Raw genomic sequence first — 26,883 nt, forward strand, 5'->3', positions numbered from 1 at the left:
CTAGCACCCCCAGAAACCTCTTCATAAATATAGGCATAGTTATTATTAACCCCACTGCCTACTAGATACAGATTTCATGTTTTAAATTGTAATTCCAGCTCTTTAGCCATTATACACCTCTTCTAAATAGTTTTGTTTACAGACATTTGTGTATCGTAGGAGTGTGTTTATGTTACTACAGGGCATGTACCCAGATGATAGGGGCAGAACAAGAAACTAGGGTAGGAAATCAGAGTAAGCAGTACGTTTGGAATTAAGAAGAAAATCTGGGCATCTGGGATTAAGAACTGTGGCACAGATAATTTTAATATCTTTGGGCTCAGGAACCTAGATAAAAGGTTGAGGTAACAAAGGATCAGGAACTCAGTCAAGAATTGTGGGCCATAGGAATGGAATGTTGTCTACATCTAAGACCTTGATAATGAGCTGGGTTTCCTACATCTCACCCACAAATTCTGTATGTTTCCTTTGGAGATAGGAATCACTGGTGCTCTTCATCCCTGTACATGGGAAAAGTAGATTCTGGCAACAGTGTGTGCAAGGAAAAGAGAAGTTTATGGTTTGGGACAAGTTGTTTCCCACTTCAAGAGATTTGAATGTGAAGATAGAACTTTGTAGCTAGAGCGAAAGGAAAAGCCATCCCATATCTTTTTGTGACTGTTGGCTAAAACCAACTTAATAAAAATATTTTGAAAGTTGTATCCAACATATAATGTGACTTTTTATAAATTATTTGCAGGCTTCAGTATTTCTCATGGAGTGAAGGAGGTCAGGGAAGACATGACTGAGGAAGTGACATTTAAGCTAAAACATAAAGGATAAAAAGTAGCCACACAAAGAGAGATGTGTATGTTACAGGCAGAGAAAATAATGTAGGTAAAGGTTTGGAAGCAGTTTATAGGAAAAGGAAAGAAGATCACTGGGCTCAGAGAGTGAGGGAAAAGGCAGGACAAGATGATGTTGGAAAAAGAGACAGCAGAAAAATATCCATGGGTTTATAGGCCATGAGAGGCCTATTTGATTTGAGTGTTTCTCTTAAGTGTAATAGAAAGTCATTAAAGGGTTTTAAATAGTGGAGTGATGTGCTCCAGTGCCATTTATATTTTAAGATGATCACTTTTGCCGGTGTGTGGATGTAGGGATGCCAGACTAGAGGTAGGAAGAATACTTAAGAGCCTTTTGCAAGAGATGATGGTGTTTGCAGATTTGAAATACATTTTAGTCATAGAAACAACTGAACTTGCTCGTAAATGGGTCACACATAGATGTGTAGGCAGGAGGATGGTCGACTGCTTTGAGAAAAAAAAATAAAAATTGAGCTTGAGATACCTGTGAGACATCCAAGCAGAAATATCAAGCAGGCAGTTGAAAATGAAAGAATAACATTTAGAAGATAGGTGTGGACAAGAGACAGAAATTTGAAAAACGTCAACATAGAGATGGTATTGATAATCCATGGAAGTTGGTGAAATCACCTATTAGAGAGTAGAGTAGCAAGAAGAGAGGGCCCAGGATTTAGCCCTGAGAATGTCTAACACTTAGAGGGGAGGAGAGGAAGAGCCCACAAAACCACCTTCCCCAGCCTCATCAGCCAGTAAGGTAGGAGGAGGGTCATGAGGAGGGAGTAGGGTCATGAATTCAAAGTACCGCTCAAAGGTCAAGGAAAAGGAGTTCAAAGAAGCATCCATGGATTAAGCATCATAGAGATTTTTGGTGATCCTGACAAGAGCAGTTCCAGGGAGAGATCAGGACAGAAGGCAGAGTGTTAAAAGTTGAGGCATGAAGGGGAAATGAGGACGTGAAGAGGAGATAGAGTGTGTAGATAGTTCTTTTGCCTATTTTGGTCCTGAAGAGGAGCAGAGAAATGGGCTGGCAGGAGAGGGAGATGTGGAGTCAATGGGAAATACTAGAGCATGTTTGTGTGCTAATGCAGGGGTCCCCAAACCCTGGGCCACGGACTGATTCAGGTCTGCAGCCTGTTAGGAACTGGGCCTCACAGCACAGCAGGGGGTGAGCAGCAGACGGCGGGCAAGCAAACAAGCTAGCAAAGCTTCATCTGCTGCTCCCCATCGCTCGCATTACCGCCTGAACCATCCCCCCACCCCCGGCCTGTGGAAAACCTGTCTTCCACAAAACCGGTCCCTGGTGCCAGAAAGGTTGAGGACCTTGGGTACCGCTGTGCCTAATGGACATGAGCCAGTAGTCCCAGAGAGATTGGTAGCACACGAGAGAGAGGATATGACCAAAGGTGCAAAGCTCTTGAGAAGACAGGAGGGGCTGGCATACAGAGCAGTCTTTGTTAAGAGGAAAGACACATCCTACATTTTAACAGGAAAATGTAGGTAAATTTGTACATTTGTTGGTGAGAAGATAAAGCAGATCACCTCTGACGACTTCTATTTTCTCAGTCAAGTATAAGGCCAAGACCATGAGCTTAAATGGTATACTATCTATTTTCCAAACCTCCTTTTTCTGCCATCTCCAATCTCTCCTGCTTAGTACTTTTCTATTTTAATCTCCTTCAGGTACACTTTAGTTCCCATCTGCTCCAATGTCTTCAGAGGATACCTAATATTTTTTTTAAATAAATGTAAATTTCCCCATGTAACTCCCACCTGCTTTTCTAGCTTCATCTCTCAGCAGCCTTTTTCTTATAACCTTAATTTAGGTCTCGAGTCTGCAGGCTGTGGCCCATGGGTCAAATCTGGCCAGCAACCGGTTTTTGGGGGGTTTTTTAATGTCTTTACTGGAGTATAATTGCTTTACATTGTTTTGTTAGTTTCTGCTATATAACAAAGTGAATCAGCTCTACGTATACTAATATCCCCATATCCCCTCCCTCTTACATCTCCCTCCCACCCTCCCTATCCAACTCCTCTAGGTGGTCACAGAGCACCGAGCTGATCTCCGTATGCTATGCAGCTGCTTCCCACTAGCTATCTATTTTACATCTGGTAGTGTATATATGTCCGTGCCACTCTCTCACTTCGTCCCAGCTTACCCTTCCCCATCCCCGTGTCCTCAAGTCCATTCTCTACGTCTGCATCTTTATTCCTGTCCTGCCCCTAGGTTCTTCAGAAACTTTTTTTTTTTAGATTCCATATATATGTATTAGCATACGATATTTGTTTTTCTCTTTCTGACTTACTTCACTCTGTATGACAGCCTCTAGGTCCATCCACCTCACTACAAATAACTCAATTTCATTTCTTTATATGACTGAGTAACATTCCATTGTATATATGTGCCACGTCTTCTTTATCCATTCATCTGTCGATGGACACTTAGGTTGCTTCCATGTCCTGGCTATTGTAAATACAGCTGCAATGAGCATTGTGGTACATGACTCTGAATTATGGTTTTCTCAGGGTATATGCCCAGTAGTGGGATTGCTGGGTCGTATGGTAATTCTATTTTTAGTTTTTTAAGGAACCTCCATACTGTTTTCCATAGTGGCTGTATCAGTTTACATTCCCACCAACAGTGCGAGAGGGTTCCCTTTTCTCCACACCCTCTCCAGCATTTATTGTTTGTAGAACATTTGATAATGGCCATTCCAACCGGTGTGAGGTGATACCTCATTGTAGTTTTGATTTGCATTTCTCTAATGATTACTGATGTTGAGCATCCTTTCATGTGTTAGTTGGCAATCTGGATATCTTCTTTGGAGAAATGTCTATTTAGGTCTTCTGCCCATTTTTGGATTGGGTTGTTTCTTGTTTTGTTATCGAGCTGCATGAGCTGCTTGTAAATTTTGAAGATTAATCCTTTGTCAGTTGCTTCATTTGCAAATATTTTCTCCCATTCTGAGGGTTGTCTTTTGCTCTAGTTTATGGTTTCCTTTGCTGTGCAAAAGCTTTTAGGTTTCATTAGGTCCCATTTGTTTATTTTTGTTTTTATTTCCATTTCTCTAGGAGGTGGGTCAAAAAGGATCTTGCTGTGATGTATGTCATAGAGTGTTCTGCCTATTTTTTCCTCTAAGAGTTTTATAGTGACTGGTCTTACATTTAGGTCTTTAATTCATTTTGAGTTTATTTTTGTGTATAATGCTAGGGAGTGTTCTAAGTTCATTCTTTTACATGTACCTGTCCAGTTTTCCCAGCACCACTTACTGAAGAGGCTGTCTTTTCTCCATTGTATATTCTTGCCTCCTTTATTAAAAATAAGGTGAGCATATGTGCGTGGGTTTATCTCTGGGCTTTCTATCCTGTTCCATTGATCTATATTTCTGTTTTTGTGCCAGTACCATACTGTCTTGATTACTGTAGCTTTGTAGTATAGTCTGAAGTCCAGGAGCCTGATTCCTCCAGCAACGTTTTTCTTTCTCAAGATTCCTTTGGCTATTTGGGGTCTTTTATGTTTCCATACAAATTGTGAAATTTTTTGTTCTAGTTCTGTGAAAAATGCCAGTGGTAGTTTGATAGGGATTACATTGAATCTGTAGATTGCTTTGGGTAGTATAGTCACTTTCACAATGTTGATTCTTCCCATCCAAGAACATGGTATATCTCTCCATCTGTTGGTATTATCCTTAATTTCTTTCATCAGTGTCTTATAATTTTCTGCATATAGGTCTTTGGTCTCCCTAGGTAGGTTTATTCCTAGGTATTTTATTCTTTTTGTTGCAGTGGTAAATGGGAGTGTTTCCTTAATTTCTCTTTCAGATTGTTCATCATTAGTGTATAGGAATGCAAGAGATTTCTATGCATTAATTTTGTGTCCTGCTACTTTATGAAATTCTTTGATTAGCTCTAGTAGTTTTCTGGTAGCATCTTTGGGATTTCCTGTGTATAGTGTCATGTCATCTGCAGACAGTGACAGCTTTACTTCATCTTTTCTGATTTGGATTCCTTTTATTTCTTTTTCTTCTCTGATTGCTGTGGCTAAAATTTACACAACTATGTTGTGTAATAGTGGTGAGAGTGGACCACCTTGTCTTGTTCCTGATCTTAGAGGAAATGCTTTCAGTTTTTCACCATTGAGAATGAGGTTGGCTGTGGGTTTGTCATATATGGCCTTTATTATGTTGAGGTAAGTTCCCTCTATGCCTACTTTCTGGAGAGTTTTTATCATAAATCGGTGTTGAATTTTGTCAAAAGCTTTTCCTGCATCTACTGAGATGATCATATGGTTTTTCTCCTTCAATTTGTTAATATGGTGTATCACATTGATTGCAAGAATCCTTGCAATCCTGGGATAAACCCCACTTGATCATGGTGTTTGATCCTTTTAATGTGCTGTTGGATTCTGTGTGCTAGTATTTTGTTGAGCATTTTTTTATCTATGTTTTATCAGTGATATTGGCCTGAGGTTTTCTTTTTTTGTGACATCTTTGTCTGGTTTTGGTATCAGAGTGATGGTGGCCTCGTAGAATGAGTTTGGGAGTGTTCCTCCCTCTGCTATATTTTGGAAGAGTTTGAGAAGGATAGGTGTTAGCTCTTCTCTAAATGTTTGATAGAATTCATCTGTGAAGCCATCTGGTCCTGGGCTTTTGTTTGTTGGAAGATTTTTAATCACAGTTTCAATTTCAGTGCTTGTCATTGGTCTGTTTATATTTTCTATTTCTTCCTGGTTCAGTCTTGGAAGGTTGTGCTTTTCTAAGAATTTGTCCATTTTTTCCAGGTTGTCAGCCACCGGTTTTTATAAAGTTTATTAGAAGCCAGTCACACCCATTAATTTATGTATTGTCTGTGGCTACTTTCACATTTCAGTGGCAGAGTTTGCATAATCAGGACAGAGACTGTATGGCCTCAAAGCCTATAACGTTTAACATGTGGCCTTTGACAGAAAAAGGTTGCTGACCCCTGATTTTAATCAAACTGAGCTCTTCGCAGTCAGACTGAGTGGAAAGGCTGTGAAGTCAAGGCAGACTTGAGATTGACACTTGACACCAAAAGAGTCACTGAACCTTAATTTATTCATTTGTGAAATGGGGATATAACACTTAGCTCTCTTATTGTCATGACATTAACCTGACATGTATAAAAGCATATGTTCCAAGTACACAGTAAGCCTTCAACACAAGCCATTCCACAGCTTCTTTTAGCACTAGGCTTATTTTCTTCCCCATCCACCTCCATCTCTGCGTCTCAGAATTCTACTTATCCATCATTCCCGTAACTCCTTAGTGAAACATTTCCTGATTCCCAACATTTGGATGTGCTTTCTCATTCCCCTATGTAATATGTTTTGTATTCTCTTCTAGACTATAAGTTCATTAAGATTTAGTAGTTACTTAAGTTGATATCTCCTACATAATACCTCACATGGAATAAAGACAGACTATTTGTTCATTTGAATTGAATGAATTTACAAGGGAGAGATCACTGTGGACTGGCATTTTTAGTGAAGACTTCATTAAGGAGCTCCTCTCAAATAAGTATATGTGTGCTACATGGGGGTATGGTAATTGAGAAAAATGTAAGGTCAAATAAAGCTTGTAACTTTTAATTATCTGCTTTATGATGTAATAACCTTGCAGTTTTCTATAAAAGTTTCCAGGTCCTTGTGCTAGTTTTCTGTTGCTACATAAGAAATGATCCTAAAACTTAGGTTAAAACAACAAACATTTACTATCTCACACAGTTTCTCAGGGTCGAGAATCCAGGAACAGTCTAGCTGAGTGGTTCTGGCTCAGGATATTTCATGTAGTTGTAGTCACATTGTCAGATGGGGCTGCAGTCATCTGAAGGCTTGACTGAGTCTGGAGGATCCTCTTTCAAGCTCACTCACGTGGCCATCGGCAGGAGGCTTCACTCCCTCAGCACATGGGCTTCTCCCTGGGGATGCTCACAACATGGCTTCCAAGAAAGTGTGTGTGTGTGCACGCGCGCACGCGAGAGAGAGAGAGGGAGAGAGAACTGAGACATAAGCCACAATAGCATCACAATTATATCTGCTTTTTTTATTGGCCATACAGACCAACCTGGTAAAATGTGGAAGGGAACTCCACAGAGGTATGCATAGCAGAGGATGTGGGTTGTTGGAGACCTTTTTGGGGTCTGGCCATCACAGTGCTTGATACTTGGGTAGTATTTACCCCAAAGGAATAATGTTTGCCTGTTCACATGAATGAAGCAATTGTTATCTCATCAGTGTCATAGTTTTTAAATTTTCAAAAAGATTTTAAAACCTGTTATCACTGTGAATGAATTCTGTTCAGTTCCCTTAATATGAGGTTTAAGGACCTTTAGTAAAATTATAACTGTACTTTTATATTACAGAATAATTTCTGTTTATTGTCTAGTTGTCTTTCACTTTTCTGTTGAAATCTTGTTTTCTCTTTTCTCTTTTAATCATTCAGATTATTTTCAACGTAAAATAACCAAAGGGAAAGAGACAGACAATTTTTCAGCAGAGGATTCAGAAAGCCTTGGAGAAACTACTGATGTCTTAAATATGGTAATGGTTTTCCTATTTATGTGATATAGATATAAGTTCCTCATGTATTTGTATGTGTATGTCTGTGTATATGTATGTCTACTTCCTAAGCCGTTATATACATAGAAAAGCTTTTGTTTTTGTTTTGGTTTCATTCATTATTTTAAAATCAGCTTTATTGAGGTATAGGTTACATACAGTAAAATTCATTTCAACTCTCACATTATTAGTATGCAGTTGAGAGTTGATTATATGACTATATGGACTGTTTTGTGTTAATTTCATTTATATATTTTTAAAAATCAATATATAATCATATATATAAATATATAATCATATGTATAAATATATAATCATATATCTAGTCTTTATTCTTTTTAGAACATATTTTTTAAAATTTATTTCAGACACATATGATGAGCCTGAATTCCAATGAAAAATCATTAAAATTATCACCAGTTCAAAAACAAAAGGTATAATATAGAGAGTTATTTTCACTATGATGGGTAAGAATACTTGAAATTATTTATATTTTTCTTGAAAGGTTTCTGGAAAGAACACAAGAAAGGTAAGCATTCACTTACTTTAGGATTTAAAAGACGGGGATACAATATATAGAGCCTCAATTTGGGCTTATTCTGTTGGTGTGTATTCTCTGTGATGCAAGAAGAGTGGCAGAATTTCCCTGCCGAAATTTGCTCTTTGGAGTCACTAACAAGTGACGATAGCCATACTTTGTTACCGTCAAGGCAAAAGATTTTTATCACAGTTCTTAAGTATTGGAAGAGGCTACTGTCTATGAGTGCCTCTCACACTTTGGTTGAGTATGACTTTGGGTGAGTTACCTTGCTGACCTTACAGGATGATATTAACATCTTTTCTAGTTCTAAAATTTTGTGGGTTTAGTTGAAATATTTGGTAATTGCTTTTACAATGTTTGGAATAGGCATTAATTTATCAAGGAATTGGTAGCATAAAAACAAGATTAAACATTTGGAAATTAGTCAGAAACTATGCGTGGGTGATAAAGAGAGACCTTTAATGAATAACAAATGAATAGCAAGAGTAAGGAATATTCTGGTTTTCACAACCCTGGAGAGATAAAGGCCTGTCCTGAAGTCATTTGCTTTTCCTGGCTTTAAGGACCAGTGATGTGAAAGGATGAAGGGTTGAAGATTAGAAAAGTAAATTAGAGAAATGTAAATTGAAGGACGAAGGCTGCAGAAAACATTTAATTTCTATTTCTAGTGCCTTTGCCACATTGTTAAAATAAAAATCCTTAAAATCAAAGTCACTGAAATCCAAGAGAATCTTGCTAAATTATAAAAATTTAGTGCCAATCCTCATTAGTCCTATCTATATTTTACTGAGAGCCATGGTGAATAACAGCATTCTTTTTGAATATGGAAGAGCTTTTCTCCTAACACAGTTATGGAAGCTCAGTGACTGACTGATCTATTGACTTGACTATACTTCCAAGCAGACATCTTTTGTATGTCTTTCCTTCCTCTTAGACTCTGGGCTCTGCCTCTTCTGTGCTGCTTTATTGTGCTAGGCACATACATTTAGAAGTTATTTCTGGCAGCTGGGCCTCTGTCTCTCTTAGGGCTCTTGAAAGAATCATGACTTTTTAAAGAAGACACCTAGAACGAACAGAAAATGAAAGCACTTTCTTTTAAACTGACATGTATTTTATACTTCACATAGTCCTTTTAAGTGGAGGCCCTACCAAGCCTAGGTATTTTTAGTGAATAAAAAAAGATTTATTATAGTATTTTTTATATATTATAAAATTTATATTTTATATATTAATTTTTAACTTGTGCTGTTTTAATAATTTACTTAGCGAAAAATGACCTCTTCCTAGGCCTAGCACTCGTCACAATTTATAAAACTTGATTTAGTGATGTTTTACTGTCTAGAGACCCAAATTCATTGACTATTTCAATACATTAGCTTGTAGAATTTAGGTCAGCAATTTGATTTTTGCCTTATTTTGTCCAGCAGGAAATTAATTTCATATTCTTAATGTATCATCAAAATCTCAATGTTTCATTATATGTTTTTTATAAAAGTTTATAAAGTTTTTATAAAATCTTATATTTTACCTTAAGTATTTTTTTCTCATAGTGTTTTTTATGTATGCAAATTATTATAATTAAAGAATATAGTAGATAAAAGGAAGAGGGTCAAAAATTTGAGAACTCAAAGGATTTTGTTTAGAAAAGAAAAATATTAATTATTATCTAGTGTATTGATAAAAACATTTCATTTGTAGTTAAGTTTGTTGTTGTTTTTTTGGGGGTTTTTTGTATTTTGGCCGCGGCATGTGGGATCGAACCTGGGCCTCTGCAGTGAAAGCTCCAAATCCTAACCACTAGGCCACCAAGGAACTTTCTCATTTATAATTTTCATTTTAGATTTTTTTCTTCTAGAAATAAGCTATTCATTATTTCAAATTTTTTAAAATTTCATATTTTCATTTATTTTCTTTAATTTTGAGAATTTCATGGAATCAAAAGACCAATCAAAATTTGACAAAACGATAGGGAAGGTAGAAAACCATACATTTTTTAGCAATATTTTGCAAAATCAGTCTGGAAATATATTTAAGAATTGATTCAGATTAAGAAAAGGGGCAGAGAATAAATATTGATGGTACTGTGCATAATGGCAAAGTTAAGGCAGGTGGTAAATTTGAAAGTTAAACACAGATATATGTTACTAAATCAAAATTAGATGTTCCACAGACTTAGAGAGTGGCATAAATTATCCCCCCAAAGAACCCAAAATCTGAGCAAAATGTCTGATAAAACTGGGCATTTTTATTCTACTGAAATTTATAATAATGTAGAATCTTGGCAGTATTTTATAATAGATAAGTTACCTTTGTCAACTAATAGTAGTATGACGATTACTTGAAAAAATTTACAGAAACAAGAAACAATTGAGAAACTGAAGCAGCATACAGCTCATACTGAAAATGGCGGTAGTAATGAATATGAAAGTGAAGAGATGTCCAAAAAGATGAAAGAAGGGAAAGCATATAAACAACTTTTGGCAAAAGGAATGTACATGATGCAAGCAGCTGTGACTATGGAAGCATTTTCAGATGAGGACGTAGGTAACAACTCAGGCCAGCAAAGGCCTCAGGCCAACACCAGTGCAGAGAGTTTGCAAAAAGGGATATTTAGACATGAAAATAAGCATGGCGTCTATCCACTTAAGAGTAAGGAAATAGAAAAGGAAAGTGATGAAGGACAAAGTCAGAAGGATTCAGAAGTGGAAAAAATAGTCTCTGAGAAGGAAACTGGTCTGGTGAAAATGACAGGTCTGAATGATATAAGAAAAAGTGAAGAGAATAGAAAAAATATTGATACATTCCTTGACGACTTACCAAATAGAGACATGAATATTGAGGATGAAGAAAATAAAAACTTTGTTAAGGAAAGTAAAAGTAACAAGCGAGATATGATCTTTGACAGTGAAAGAGAATCTATGGAGGAGCCAGACAGTAACTTGGAAGGTGATAGTGAAAGTCAGCAGGGTACAGCTGATGGATTCAAGCAGCCTGAGTCAATAGAATTTAGCAGTGGAGAGAAAAAGGATGAAGTGGAAACTGACCAAAACTTGCGGTATAGCAGAAAATTTATTGAACAAGGACATGAGGAAGAGATCGAACACAGAATGTCCAAATACATGGCAAAATATGGTTTTAAGGGTGACCACATATCAGACACCCCAGAGGAGCAGGAAGGAGAAGATGATTCAGAAGGAAGTGGAATAGAGGAGCAAGAGATAGATATAAATGAGGAGGTGCCTGGAGAAAAAGAGGAAGAGGAAGCAAAGTTCCTGTCAGATGACCTTACAGACAGAGCAGAGGTGAGTGAAGGCGAGGGAAAGCCAGGGGGAGAGGCAGAGCACGTGCCTGAAGGTGGAGGTGAGGGAATCGGGACGGAGGGTAATTCAGGAGTGGAACAGAGGAGTGGAACAGGAAGTGAGGAGGGGGAGGAGGAGAAAGACAAGGGAGGAGGAGAAATGGAGAGCCTGGGTAAGGGAGAGGAAGACCTGAAAGAGGAGGAGGAACGGGAGCAAAAGGAGAGGGAACAGGGCCATCAGGAGGAAAGAAACAAAGGGCTGGAGGAAGGGGAAGGGAGCGAGCAAGCAGGGGGGGAAGGAGAGGAGGAGGAAGGCAAGGAGGAAGAGGGGGGAGAAGACAGAGAAGGAGAGGAGAAGAGAGAAGGGAAAGAGGAAGAAGAGAAAGGAGAGGGGGAGGAAGTAGAAGAAGGGGAGGGGCAGGAAGGAGAAGAGGAAGGGCAGGAAGAAGAGGGGGGAGAGGAGGAGGGAGATGAGCAGGAGGGAGAAGGGGGAGCAGAGGAGGGAGGAGAAGAAGGAGAGGAGGAGGAAGGAGATGGGGACGGAGAGGGGGAAAGAGAGGGGGAGGAGGAAGGAGGAGAGGGAGAAGGAGAGGAGGAGGAGGGAGAGGGAGAAAGAGAAGAAGGGGAGGAGGAGGAAGGGGAGGGGGAGGGGCAGGAAGCAGACAGGGAGGGAGAAGAGGAGGGGGAAGAAGGAGGAGAAGAGGAACAAGGAGAGGGGGAGGAGGAAGGAGGAGAGGAGGAGGGAGAGGGGCAAGGAGAAGGAGAGGAGGAGGGGCAGGAAGCAGAGAGGGAGGGAGAAGAGGAGGGGGAAGAAGGAGGAGAAGAGGAAGAAGGAGAGGGGGAGGAGGGGGAAGGAGAGGGGGAGGAGGAGGAAGGAGAGGAGGAGGGGGAGGGGCAGGAAGCAGAGGGGGAGGGAGAAAAGGAGGGGGAAGAAGGAGGAGAAGAGGAAGAAGGAGAGGAGGAGGAGGGGGAAGGAGAGGAAGAGGGAGAGGGGGAAGGCAAGGAAAGGGAAAAGAAGGAGGGGGCAGCGAGGGAGAGGAAAGAGGAAGAAAACAGCAGGAAAGAAGGGGAGAAGGAAGAAGAGGAGGATGATGAGGAAGAGGAGGGAAAGTACCAGGAGAGAGGCAATGAAGAAAGTGGAAGGCAGGGAAGACAGGGTGGAGGAAGAGAATCCAGCAAAGGGAGCAAGATGAGAGGATCTGTGAAATATGACAAAGATAAAACATATCCAAAAAAGTTTATTACTAACAGGGAAGGAAAGGGGAAAGAGCATGAAGTACAGAGGTTCAAAATGCCAGTGCAGTCAAAACAACTCTTAGAAAATGGGCCATCAGGTTCCAAAACATTTTGGAATAGTGTATTACCACATTATTTGGAATTGAAGTAACAAACTTTAAATTGGACCTGATTATGTCCAGCCAAACAACTTGAACACATTATGAAGAATAGGCACTCATTCTGTTATATTGATTTTATGTCATGGTTACCTTACCTGTGGTACAGTAGAAACTGATAAAGATAACTTGAGGCACTGGTAAATTTTGGTTTCTCTTAAACTAATATTTTGGTGTATTTTCCCCTGAATTATAAATATATAAGTAGAAAATATCAAAAGATCATAGTATATAATTAATATTATTCCTCATTAAAGACAGTTTTAGGAAACGAGTATATTGTAAAAAGTATTTTGTGTATACAAGTAAGTCCCTTTAAAAATGGCACAGATCTTTAAGGGTTATAAAAACGTCTAATTTCTTATAACTATGGTAGCATAGTTTTTTCAGTCTGTGATTACAGTTTCCCTACCGTATAGAATAATTTTATAAGAATGGGTGGTATTCTAAAGCTAAAATGAGGAATTCACATTTTTAAAAAAAATAGTGCTGTCTTTTTACCTTTTATGTGTCCTTTTTGCAGCAATCTACAAAGTGACAGCTGGGTTCAGAACTTAGACTCTAATGTCTCTTTTGGTTACTGTTTGGTAAATGACAGAATATCTAATGAAATGGGGATGAATGCATATTGTAAAAGTGTGAAAAACTTTAAGTATTTATTGCCAAGCAAAGCTACTCTTTGGGCTTCAGTTTCCTTATCTGTAAAATAGAATGGATTAGATGATATGATAACTGTAGCCCCTTGTAACTCTTAGATTCTTTCATTCTAACGTGTTTGTTATTTGCATAAGAAAATTTTTTAAGGAAAAAAAATTATACTTTACAATTAATCTAGTTTTCCATGAAATGTTCTTTACTCTTAAAAAATTATGACACCTTTAATGTCTTTTGTCTTCCGTAATTCTGTGCTTCTAAACTCCTATCATTTCTGAGCTTTCATTGTACTGTCAGACCTTCATTCCCAGTACTGCCATTCCCAGTGTCTATTACTTACCTTCAATGTATTCTTCATTCACTCTTCTGTAATTCTTTGTTTGCTGTTTGTCAGAATGTTTCAAGTAAAATAAAAATTAAATGTATACAGTCAGTAGTTGTCTGTGAAAAGAGAAACTAATGTTAGATATTGAATTTTAGAGAGGCTAGATTTCCACTAGAGTAATTCCATTGTATGTAGTGCAGCTAGTTTGTTTCATTATTGTTTATTCATAGCTTTCCTTCCCCAGTCATTTCTATATCTTAGACGTGAGGAATTTCTTATACTTACTTTTATCAAGGAGGATTGTGATGGTAAACATCCTATGAATTTTGTGTAGTTGAATTCTTTGCACATTTGATTTTTCATGAGTGAGAAAGAATATGAGGAAAAAGACTAGGATAGGAAGTGAAGAAATTCCTAGGAGTAGTTATAAATTTTGTCTTAGCTGCAAGGCTCTCTGGTAGCTTCCACTGACCAACCAAATATACGGATTTGGCATTGCAGTGTTCTAGCAAATTCTACCACATTCATTAGTGTTAGTAGAATTGAATTAATACTTTGATTAAAATGTATGTGCTGTGTTGTTAAATCTGGTGCAAAACGTGGTTATCTTAGAAGTAGACTTAAGATTAAATAAGATGGATGACAGAAGTGGAGTTCATAAAGAAAAAACCTCCAAGGAGATGAGAAACTCTTAAACTCAAGTTAAAGTTATGGGCATTCATCTTCCACTGAAGAGATAATTAGCCGGCAATACTGAAATGATGTTCTTAAAATATGTGCATCTCAGAATTTGAACCAGTCTAGATAACCAATTGTAAACAGCATTTCTTACCCATTTCTTCACATTTCCCTGGCCCCCAAAAATCTTTGTGCTCTTTTAGAAGCAGTAATTCATGCATGCCTGGTACTCTGGTCAAAAGAGCACCGGCCTAGTCATTTTCAGACCTGAATTAATAGTTGGTTAAGTAGATTGGAATAACTAGTTCCTCCTTTATTGTCCCCATCTGCTGGTTGATCATGCTTTTACTGTAGTTTATCAGTCATCATTTTTGAGGCAAGTGTGAGTTGTATATGTAGAATCCATTGAATTACAGTTTCAAATGAGGACTCTGGCAGAAAAATAAGGTAAGCTACAAAGAAGTACCACAGAAACATCTGCTGCTGCTGACCAGCAGCACTCCAGGTGAGTGCAATTGAAATGTTTTCTATTATTTCACTATAGAAGTAAATTTTCTGTATACATGTAGATTAAAAATAAAATGCTACCTCGGAGAAAGGTGCTGTAATTTCTTCCTTCATTCTTTCCATTGTGAAAGTTAAATGTGATATTATATGCCCAGTACCTGACACATAACTTATAGTTGGTACATATTATTCAGTCAACAAATATTTATGTACCAAGCACCAAAAAGAGAACAGAAGCTACCCCGAATCAGGTGGATCTCAAGCAGTGAGGGCTGCTTACAATCAACTTCCTGTGCTCCTCTAACCTATCAGGGATGTTAGGTAGGTATAGATTTCGTGAAAGAACACCAGGTAAAAAGAGTTCCTATGACTCTGCCTTAACTGTTGTTTAACAGTGCCCTTAATATTTCTTGATACCCCCATGTTATTAGCCAAGACTGCCCAAAGATAAAAATATGATTTGAAAACAAATCTATGGCTTTCCTCCATTAAATCCCTTAGTTAATAAGAAGAAAGAGCACTTTATAAGATATGGCTCCTGATCTCAAGGAACTCTTGGCTGTTTCTACAGGCTGACCAGAAAATTTACCAGCACAGTAGAGTGCCTCAGGGCTGGCACTTCAGCTGCCACTGGGAAAAACAAGGAAAGGGCTTCCGGGAGTGCTGGTGAAACTTGAACTGAGTCATGAAAAGTAAAACCTATCCAGGCAAAGAGGGGGCAGGGTGATGAGAGCCAGGCTGACGGAAGCCAGGAGAGTATTTCCGTGTGACTGCAGCCTAGAGTATCCTTTGACCTGGATAGAGGGGCACAAGAGCTTCCGTGTTTGTAAAAGATGTTAAAAAAGAGTAAGATGATCACACTTGGGCTTTTGTAGCGTCATTCTGGCAGCAATATGGAGGGTGGATTAGAAGGGAACAGGACCAGGGTCAGTCACAGTAGACCAGGCAGAGACTGAAGAGGGGCTGGACTAGGACAGTGGGATGGAGAGTTGCAGACCTCTATTACTGAGAGAGATTTGTGGATAGAATTGGAGAGCTTAGTAAGGATATGGAGCTTGGAGGGAGGTAAAGTCCAAGCTTTTCTTATTTCTGGCTTGGAAAATTGGGAAGAAAGAGTGCCATTCACGGAGACTGAGAACTGAGGAGTAGGGACAGATTGAGGAGACTGCCTGGGGGCTTGTTGATCCAGGAGATGTTCAGCAGGCAGATACACATCTGGGTTTGGAGCTCAGGGAAGATGCTGAGTATCAGCAGCTTATAAATGTAGTTAAAACTGTGGATTTGAATGAGAGGCAACATTCGTATTGTGAAAAGAGAACTGAAGAGAATTCAGGGAAACATCAGTAGGTAAGGGGAGGTTGAAAAAGGGAAGCCTGAGAAGGAGGAAGGGTAAGAACACTTTCTAAGAAACAGAGGGGCCCCCAAAACCAAGGAAGAAGGAGCAGTGGAGGGCTGCAGAGAGGATCGGGGGCAAGGCCCACGTTGACATCAAAGAGTGAACTCCAGGAAGTCCGCTTTTCAGAGACATAGAATCAGAACTAGATTTTGAGAAATAAATATCAAAGAGCTCTACTGGCATATTTCTTAATTTAGAAAGGGAGATGTATGTTCCAGAGACTCTGCTGCTCTGGGGGGAAAAATTCTAAATTTTTATTTGCTGTTATTATATACGATGGTTACATAAGAATAGGGTATTGCTGAAGTGAGCTTATCAACAAAAAAGAGGAGTATGCAATGCTTTAAATATCAGTGGGTGGCGCGGGGTGGTGAGGAAACAACTCTGAGGGCAGCCATTATGGTCTGTAAATTATTTGGGCAGAGTTGGTTCAGAGCATGGGCTCTGTAGTCCAGTAGGGCTGAGTTCCAAACCCAGCCCTTCACTGATGAGCTGAGTGGGCACCTGGAAAGTTGTTTTTTTTTTAACCTTTCTGAGTCTTATATCCCTCTTTTAGTAAAGGGGGGGGTCTTTTGGTATTTACATTAGTTAACACATAGAACATGTTAGGGGTACTCAGCAAATGCTAACCTGCATCACTCTAATTATCCTCTCTGATCATACCAAGTCAGGTACAGTGCTCCCCTCATGAATCTCCAAGTCACTGGCTGATGTGCATGAGTTTAACTTAGTTTCATGTGCCTGTAAACCGTACTTTTTTTAAATACAGCGTAGCAACCCCCCAAAAATTAGCTTATGGAGGTAGATCCATGGAAATGAAGTGGATAATGATAACCCTTAAATATGGGGTAGAGTGAAACTCTCATTACACACCATACATGGGTCAAATACTGCCCCTCAACATTTGAACCACGACGAAAGCCTGATGGTACTCACATGGTTAGCCTAAAATTTAGATATTAGTGCTGTCACCGGACCACAGATTTCCCTCTGTATCCTAATGTTTTTATCACATAGTTAAAAAATAATTCACACATAAAGTGTAATCATGGATCATGCATTTGTTTAAGATAGAGAGGAAGATAAATCATCTAAGGAAAAAGACGGGGAAAATAATAGAGTAAAACTGAAAACAAGAATAAAACTGTGAACCAGCAAGATGTTCTGTACCCTGAGCACTACATTCATTTTTGCAGGCCACTTATCAGAGTCAAACTGTAATATATTTGGTGATAAAAATACAGGATTAGGAATGAAGTAAGGGACTGGCACACAGAAAGAAGGGAAAGTTTAGAGATTATAAAGTAGTGTCATTAGAAGTGAAGAATTGGAAGTCACAACTGGCAGCCCATGGGTGCAGTCTGGCCTGCAGACTTATTTTGTTTGGTGTACATAGTGATTTTTTAAACATTTGAATCAGATGCCAACATTGAAATACCAGGAGATTTTACATTGAAAAAATATTTTTCCGGACTTCTCTTGGAAAACCTGAGGGTCTAGGAATATCTTGCCCTGTGGCAACAGTGGCCTGTAGCCCAGCTGAGGCCACCCCCCACTTCCCTGCCATCCAGGGGCTGCTCCTGATAGGCGTCCGCCTTCTTCCCTTGCTTGCTCTAGCTACCGGGCACCTGGCAGAGAATAAAGGGATGTGTATGAGAAGGTAGAGCAAAGAAGTGTACGTTTTAAGTGAACTATTTTCTATTGATAAGATCTGGGACATGGCAAAAAGCATCCAAGCTTCTTGTTTTTTGACAGTCCTCAGTGCATACTTGGGATTCTATCTTTTTATAGAATGGCCTTTATAAAATCACTTATATTTATATACAAGTACTTATTGTTTGCTCATATTATTTTCTCTGTAAACAATCTTTTTCATCTTGATACAAACCCTCCTAGGTAGGTGTTGCTAATGTCATTTTTCCATTTTACAGATAGACTGAAATACATTAAGTAGGTACCTTGCTCAGGCCAAGAGTAGTAGAGCAAGGCTTTGGAAAACAGTGTTTAGGTCTTTGTATTTAGTGCCCTTCCCACTCTCCACTCCTGCCTCAGTGATGTCTAGTGTAGTTAAAACTTGAACTTACATGTTAGCTCTTCTTGTCCTAAAAAAACATATCTTGAAATTGAGATTTTAAAATATACACTTTCCACCCGATGACTTAGATATGAAGTTTTATGCTCTATTTACCTTGTTTGGAAAACATTTTCTACCCAATGTGACATTGAGGCATGTCATGAATCCAGAATTGTAGCACAAAATTTTACACTTTATAGTCTTTAACTTGAAAAAAAATTCTTTTGACGTTAATACATAGACAAGTATATATCTCATACATGTATAGCTCAATGTATTTTCCACAAACTGAACACACCCATATAGTCAACATCCAGATCAAGGAAAAGCACAGTTCAGCTCCCTAGAAGCTCCCCTTCAATCCCCTGCCAGCCATTTCCCATCCGCCACCCCCTCCAGGGTGACCACTAGGCAGACTTCTGATAGCAGTCTCTAGTTTTTAAAGCATACAATGTAATTGTTTCTTAAGCAAACTGAAACCTCATGGGAACATTTGGTTTCTTGGTATTTCCCATAAGAAATGTAAAAAGTGTTGCCCTGGGCCAGACCAAAGACTGCAGCTCCTCATGCTGTGTCTGACCAATGAAATAAGGGTCCTTTGGTGGAAGCCAGGCCCATTCACTTCTTCGCTGGGGTCCTAACACCAGATGCACTTCCACTGACCACTCCAGATTACCTCTTTACATTATATGTGGTTCTGGTGACAAGAATGTATTTAAACTTTATCCTTTCTTTTTATAAAATGACAGTATTCTGCCAGTCTCTCCTAAATTATCTCAGTTTGAAGGTAAGTGCTGTATGTGACTTAAAGTAGTTGTCCAGATATATGTAGATTAATTTTAAATGTGGTTAATTAAGTGCAAAGTGTCATGATTGATGATGTGATTTCTACTGCAGATGCCATTTTCTAAGAGCTTTCTCAAACTTTAGAAAGTGATATAGTGTATTGTTGATACAGATTTACATGAAGTTAATGAGTAAAATTGTAGTTCATTATAAAAGAGATGTTTTGCTTATTTCTAAAATAAGCTATAACTCCATGTTTCTTCTTATAATAGCATGATATCCTATGGTTACATTAATACCTTAGTAAACTAGCACAACTGGAATTGACCCAGGTCCTAGATTTGCCAAACTGTCCAAGTAATGAGGACTTTGATAGAATACAGCTCACTGACCCTCCCTCTGGGAGATAAGTGGGCAGAGTCTGAAATTCTCTGTCTCGGGAGCTCTGTTCTTTCTAGTTGGCCTTCATATATGTACATTTATGAATACATCTGTTTATCAGGCCTAAGTCTTAAATCTAGTAATCTTGCTTCCCATTCCCTTCCAAAGTAAAATGATCTCTGATCATTTTAGCTACCCATAACGTGCATTTGGCTAGCCATGATATGTCACTTAGAGGGGAAATCATGCAGAAGAAAAAGAAAGCTTTAGAAGTTCTTGGTAAATGGTAGCTACCTTGTTGTTAACCCTACCCAACCTAAACACGTAGCACATCCTTTAATGTAACTCTCTACCCTGGTACCCTGTTCCCTTCTCCCACATTCCCCTCCTGAGTGCACTGCCTCATGACCTTAATTACTAAGTTAAGCCCTCCCAGAGTAACTTCTGAAACTCTTTCTTAAATCTCAAGGCTTCACTTGCAGATTGCTTGTCCTCAGTGGGAATGCTATTAGGCCATACCCTTAGGGCTGTTGGCCTGAGGATGCCACTTATATGTTTTACTAAGGTGTGAAATACAAACACGTTCTCTCCCTAGCCTGAACTCTCACAATTTGTATTTTTGCCAGAAAAAAAGGTGAGTTAATTATTAGAGACATTCTTTTCAAACCACCCAGTAAAGATTTTGTTGGGTGTCAGGCTTATCCTTAGCCAAATAGCCACTAGGAAGGTGACCATGAGAAGCTAGTTACAGTGCTGAAGGGATATAAAGGGCATATATGGTCTCAGGCAAATATGGCTAAGGTGAACTTTGTAAAAACATTCTTCAAGGGAGTGAATGGCACAGATTGCTTACTGTGTCACCTATTTTAGGGGTCATTATGCCTTTAGTGAAGTGCATAAATGAAAAGCATAGGAAAAAATATCCAATAAAGAGTCCAGTCTCTTAATGACAATAAATAAGCAGTTTTCCACCCAAAATATGAAATGGCAAAAAAAAAATCTCAGTATAGAATAAAGGGTAAAACTAGTATTTTCTGCCTTAATAAGCATTACATGATTTATTACCAGTCTATCAAATCCATAGACAGGCTGTTTTGTAATTTGGATTAGCTTGACAGGAGCCAGATGGACTAAGTTCTCCCTCTGTCTGGTTTTCCATCTGCTTTAAATAACCAAGAGCAAACAATTTAAAGTGCCTATGTCCCTTTATCCTTTTCCCAGAATGTAAGTAATTACAGTTACCTCTCTCTTGTGAATATTGGTGAATTGTACTTCTGAAGTGATTTTAATCCTTATGTTTTGGAAAATGAACGTAATACATACATATGATTATGTTATAATGCTACAGTAGATAGAAAGCTTTTTAACTTCTCTAATATTTAAAAGCATTCTTTTGAGACAGCCCAGAAAGCATTTTGTTTTTCCATTTTAACCTTACCACAGGTGGTAAAAAGAACTTTGGGAACCCTAGTCATTGGAAATGTTAAAATAGAGTAACATGCATGAAATCCTTGGTAATATAGTAACTTGATATGCAGCATGGATTATTCAGTATTTTATTTCTTTGACTTTAATATTTGAATTCATAGTCTATATGTTCTTTGAGATGGTATAAATTGTTTACAACAGCAATATCAAATCTCTGTTTTTTAAAGAAGAAAATTTTAACTCTTCCCTGATCATCAATTTTGTCACAGGATCACGAATTTTCAGAAGATGATGAGCCAGAAGACGTGCATGAGGAAATTAAGGAATATCTAGAAGGCGAGAAGAAAGCTACAGGAGAAAATAAAAGTGTTCCTGCAGACGACCACAGTGAAACCAACAACTCAGTTAAAAAGGTATTGACAGCCATTGAAAAGGTATGATGATAAGTGCTTAAATCCCAAGACCCTGCCCAAGAGAAAGCATATGGGTCCCCTGGTCTCTGCAGAGGGCAGATTCCAGCTTCCTTGGAGAACAGAAATATTTCCATGAATAACTTTGTTCATGTGCTATAGGACAAGCTTTGACAAATTTATGAATCAGACACCCTTTTTTCTCTAGCATTCTTTCCAGATTTCTTGGTAGCATTCTGTTCTTCAAATGAATGGAAATCAATTGATATGGGCCAGTTTAGTACACTCTTGAGAAATTAACCAAGAAGTTCAGCCCCAGGTCCTTGAAATGATAAAAATACAACGTTAGCATCCCAGTACTAGTGGCAGAAATGAGATGTGTATGTGCACACATACGTGTGTATATTTACATATACATGGACAAATAAAAGTTGTTCACAGCAGTGTTTGAGGTTGTGATCAGTTCTGCAGAGATGTGGTATAGAAGAAAGTATTCATAGGAGGAATGGGAGGAGGCCTCACTGAGGAAGAGAAAGTCATCCTGAAAGTGGAGCTAGGGATGCCAAAAACATCTCTTCCATTTGGCAGATAGAAGAGCGACCCTGCTAGGAGACGGTAGGTTTGAAATCATTCGTTTGCTAGCACTACTCTGGATTCATTTCAGAGGTATGGAATTCAGAAACCCAAACTGAATGATACTGTATTGATTCATTTTCATTTCATTTTTTGGACCTCTTGCAAAGAGCTCTGAGTTAATCCTCCCTTCTCATTGATGAAACACTATCATCACTGGTCTGTGCGAGGTGCTTCTCTCTTTATTTAAATTGATTCCCTTTGAGCCTCATTCCCCTTTTCCCTAACATAGCCAACCATTGAAACATGCTTGTCCTTTTATTTGAATGTGTAATTGTAAAACATGTGTTGTTGTTTTGTGTGTATTTTTTTTCAATTTACAAAATGGTATTGTTCTAAAGAGGTCATTCTCTTCCTTGCTTCCTTCTTTTTCCAAGACTCCTTCCTCTCACTGAGGAAGAAATATGTTCTAGCAGTTATTGTTTTCTTTTGGAGGGAGGGAACAATGGAACTTCCCTGGTGGTGCAGTGGTTAAGACTCCACGCTTCCAACGCAGGGGGCCCGGGTCCAATCCCTGGTCAGGGAACTAGATCCCACATGCAAGCCGCAACTAAGGAGCCCACATGCCACAACTAAAGAGCCTGCCTGCCACAACTAAGACCCAGCACAACCAAATAACTAAATATTAAATGTTAAAAAAAAAAAGAGGGAGGGAAAGATTCTGTTTTATAAAGAACATTTATGAGTTCCAGTTATGGTGGTCCCTGAAATTCTTTAGCATAGGATTCATTAAACTCCAATTTGACATTATAAAATGTTGAGCTAATTCCTATACCAGTTAATGTTCCTGAATCTTCTTTGAGTAGAATTCTTAAATATACAATTCTTGTTAATTATACGATGTTTTTTTAAGGGAACTTTATTTATTTATTTATATTTTTTTAAACTTATGGCTGAACTGGGTCTTCGTTGCTGCACAGGCTTTCTTTAGTTGTGGCGAGCGGAGGCTACTCTTCATTGTGGTGCGTGGGTTTCTCATTGCAGTGGATTCTCTTGTTGCGGAGCACAGGCCCTAGGCACACGGGCTTCAGTAGTTGTGGCACGAGGGCTCAGTAGCTGTGGCTCGCGGGCTCTAGAGCGCAGGCTCAATAGTTGTGGCGCACAGGCTTAGTTGCTCCGCGGCATGTGGGATCCTCCCAGACCAGGGCTCGAACCCATGTACCCTGCATTGGCAGGTGGATTCTTAACCACTGCGCCACCAGGGAAGCCCTAATCATGCAATTTTAAGCTAGGAAAGACATTAGCAATCACCCAGCATCTAAGGCAGGAGTCCTGCAAAGGGAAGTAATTGTCACATGTTTATGTTGTTAGCTAGAGACTGACTCTAGAACCCTGCTTAAAACCAAGACTAGGTTTTCTAGCTCAGCACAAATCTGTTTTTTATTATATTGTTTCTTTATTGTTTATAGGACACAAAAGCCAACCGAGAGGAACAGGCCATTCATGAATACAGTGAAAATCCAAAAGGTGTGAGCACATTTGACTTCAAAAGCATACTTTTAAAAAGGCTAGATACAGGGCTTCCCTGGTGGTGCAGTGGTTGAGAGTCCGCCTGCCGATGCAGGGGACACGAGTTCGTGCCCCGGTCCGGGAGGATCCCACATGCCACGGAGCGGCTGGGCCCGTGAGCCATGGTCGCTGAGCCTGCGCGTCCAGAGCCTGTGCTCCGCAACGGGAGAGACCACAACAGTGAGAGGCCCGTGTACCGCTTAAAAAAAAAAAAAAAAAAAAAGAAGGCTAGGTACATAGAATACTACGTTGATATGTACATACAGATGTTTATGCATATATGTGCTTTAACTAAAGAATTATGACTTACACGTATGTCTGTTTTACACTTTTTATTGTCACATGACCCTCATAATAAGCTATGAAATATGTGACACAGGCTTATGTGTTCTCATTGATCACCACCACAGCTTCTTCATGGCTGCTCATGTGTCAGTGTTAAGTGGTTTAGAACAGCCTTTTTACTACTTTTTTTTTTCAATCAGTATTATTAAATTGGGCTTTTGTCCCAGATCTTGATATGTCTGGTGAGCACTGCCAGACCCCCATCGCTGATGTCCAGGCTGGTCTAGAGCCACAGCAGGCCATCCAGTTATTTCCCCCCTGAGCCCAGACCTGAGTCTTTGATCATACCACAGGCGTTTCAGAGGAGTCCTTTCCCAAACCTTGCTGTTGATGTCAGAGAACAGGTGCCACAGAACAGAGGAGACCGTGACTGCCCTTGGGACCTACAGTTTCTACACCCAAATCATTGGTGCTTTTGCTATATGACCCCTATATTATGTTTCCACACCATCACGTCACAGTGGGCCTTTTGCTGCGATGTCATTACAAATAACTGTCTGTGGTAGTGGATATCTGATCAGAACTTAAGCAGAAGAAGGAATAGTTCCCTTAATACATTTTTCCTTCTAACTTCTGCAAAAAGAGTAGTAAGTTTTAGAATATTTTAAGCAAAATGTTAAAATATTTGTCATCTCTAAGTATTCTTAGCATATAACCTAAAGTGTTAAAAAGAAATTAAATGTAAGATTTAAGTTGTTGATAATATAAAATTAGAAGAATGCATATGTTTCATGAGTCTACTTTAAAGATCATTATTCAACTATATAACGTGGATTAATTTGAAATATCAAAAAAATGACATGTCCGTTTCAGTACAAATAATTTCACTACAATGAGGTTAATTTTTTTTAAAGGTAATTTATATTTTACAGAAGTCTTCCCTAACATTTACTGTTACGTTTGCTATACTTAGTACTGGTCATCTAAACATTTACAACATCGGTCAGGTCATTCCGAGATTTTTGCCTTAATTTTTCAGGAAATATGTAGTTGTCCACTACTCTTTAGTATTACCCCATAATTCATGGTTGATAGAGTTTCACTGAAAGCCTCAGGACTTTTCTTTTTCTAATTAGTTAGAAAAAATGTTTCTAAATATATCCTATCATAGGAAATATGCATGATCGTGCAAAGAGCAATTCTTCAGAGATCCTGGAAGATAGTAAATCAACAAAAAAATCAAAGAAGGTAAGTGAAATGAATTTTTCATTTTAGTGTTAAGGCTAAAGTATTGAATTGCTTCTGCTACTTTTTATATGGTGATCCACATAATTTAACTCCCTTAATATGAGTTTTGATGACTCAAGAACATGTGACGAATTTCAGGTGATGTTTCACATTTTTAATGTGCGTATTTACTTATTGGATTTTAGATTATGATTCAGATTGCTCTGCAAAAAAAAAAATAGCATGTTCCTTTCAATCATCCCACGCATACTGATTCATCATACAATAAAAGATATGTAAAAGAACTCTACTGCTTAAATTATAAGAGTATAGTATCCTGAGAGTCTAGAAGAGAGTAAGGCAAAGCCAAGAAATAGGATGAATGAAAACATAAAGGTGACTGTGCTTAGAAAACATTACAACATGCTACTCCAGTCTCTCCTAGTACCTGTTTTGGAGTTGTTACAAGTCTGATGGATACATTTCTTCTTCTTGGAAGTAAATTACTCTTTCCACTTGCAGAAAAACTTTATTTAATCATGAGAACACATTTCCAGGTAGAAGTGTTAGGAGGTAACATGGAAGACAAGAAAAATGAAAAGCCTCGTTAATTCTTATTCAACCTAGGTGTCAGCTTAAATGTCATTTCCACACAGAGGCCTTTTGTAACCAGCAGCACTTATATAAATTATTATGTCCCATTATTATTCTCTCACAGAGCACCCTTTTCTCATACTTCTTAGTATTTGTCACAGTTTGCAATTACATAGTCATTTGTATATTCATTTACTTTATGTCTGTATCTCCCCACTGGCCTTCAGCTCCTTGGGGACATAAACTATTTTCTGTTTCACTTTCTAGTGTATCCTTAGCACTTATCACAGTTCCTGGTAAATGGTAGATGCTCAGTAAATATTTTTGGTTGACAATGAATTGTAAAATGTGAGGGGGTAAGAAAGAGGAAAGGATGAAGGTAAAACCAGGAGCCGCCCTTAGGGTAGTAAACAGCCTGTCTTTTGCCATCTTTGTAGGTATATGCCACTCTGAAATTCCTTTCAGAATTACTTCAGAAATTTCAGAAGTTATTTTAGCCCAAATCTCCATATTGTTATCTTTTACTAAAAATTACTTCATGACCATTTTTATCTTTATAAAATTATAAGTTTGGATTACCGTACCCAAAAGTTGTCTGTGAGCTGGCTCAAAGGACACTTCAGAATTATTATCCTTCTTAGAATTATAACATGCATCGCTAGAACATTTCATCAAGGTTTAAGAACTTTTTAGATTCTCCATCTAGTAGAACAGAACATTTAACAGATATTCCACCAGTATACTTCATAATGTTCCTGTGAAAACTTTTTTCAGTTATAAAGAGCTCAGGGAAAGAGTCTGGAAAAGAAAATCAAATCTGAGGGAGAAGCATAAAAAGTAAAGGAGTCAGGAGACCTAAGAACCTAAGGGGAGGAAAAATGAAATGAAGCAGCAGAAAAAAATATTTGAAACACACCTCTGACCAAATGAAAATGCATATTGTAGAATACGTGGTCGAGTTTAGGGAACTTTTCAGGCTCTCCCGTCTTCAGCATTGTCCATAGTTGGTAGGATTTGGATACGCAGGACAGGAGAGGCCGGAGCCAGGGAAGGCATGCTGTGTGGCAGGCACCTACTGTAGCATCAGGGAGCCCCACCAGTCCATGGGACAAAGGTGAGGCCAGGCCAGGATACAGAGTGCCAGGCTGACAAATTCAGTCTTAAACTTTGATTCTGCTTAAATTCTCATTTATACCTAATGGAAAAATATAATTCAGTAAGTATGCATTTCCTTGGATAAAGAAAAGAAAAAGTATTGAAAATTATATTTTACAAAGTCAAGCAGTAATAAATGTATTTCCTACTTAAAGAATAGTCTGTTATTCTATATTTTTTAAAAAGGAA

The 26,883-nt window shown here is 38.6% G+C and overlaps 1 protein-coding gene across 2 annotated transcripts in view; it reads left to right on the forward strand.

Annotated features, from left to right (window-relative positions):
* RPGR (retinitis pigmentosa GTPase regulator) overlaps positions 1-26,883 on the forward strand; it is a 62,158-nt gene that overhangs the window by 23,204 nt on the left and 12,071 nt on the right. The window contains exons 12-17 of one of the 2 annotated variants that reach the window (XM_030834907.2): positions 7,304-7,401; positions 7,788-7,853; positions 10,315-11,262; positions 21,151-21,294; positions 23,334-23,391; positions 24,890-24,966. In XM_030834907.2, the coding sequence (XP_030690767.1) occupies positions 7,304-7,401; positions 7,788-7,853; positions 10,315-11,262; positions 21,151-21,294; positions 23,334-23,391; positions 24,890-24,966 (1,391 nt within the window). Of the gene's footprint in view, positions 1-7,303; positions 7,402-7,787; positions 7,854-10,314; positions 13,513-21,150; positions 21,295-23,333; positions 23,392-24,889; positions 24,967-26,883 lie in introns of those variants that run through there. The other variant, XM_070044761.1, reaches the window with a different exon arrangement.

The sequence above is a fragment of the Globicephala melas genome, chromosome X, assembly GCF_963455315.2.
Source record: "Globicephala melas chromosome X, mGloMel1.2, whole genome shotgun sequence".
Classification (NCBI taxonomy): Eukaryota; Metazoa; Chordata; class Mammalia; order Artiodactyla; family Delphinidae; genus Globicephala; species Globicephala melas.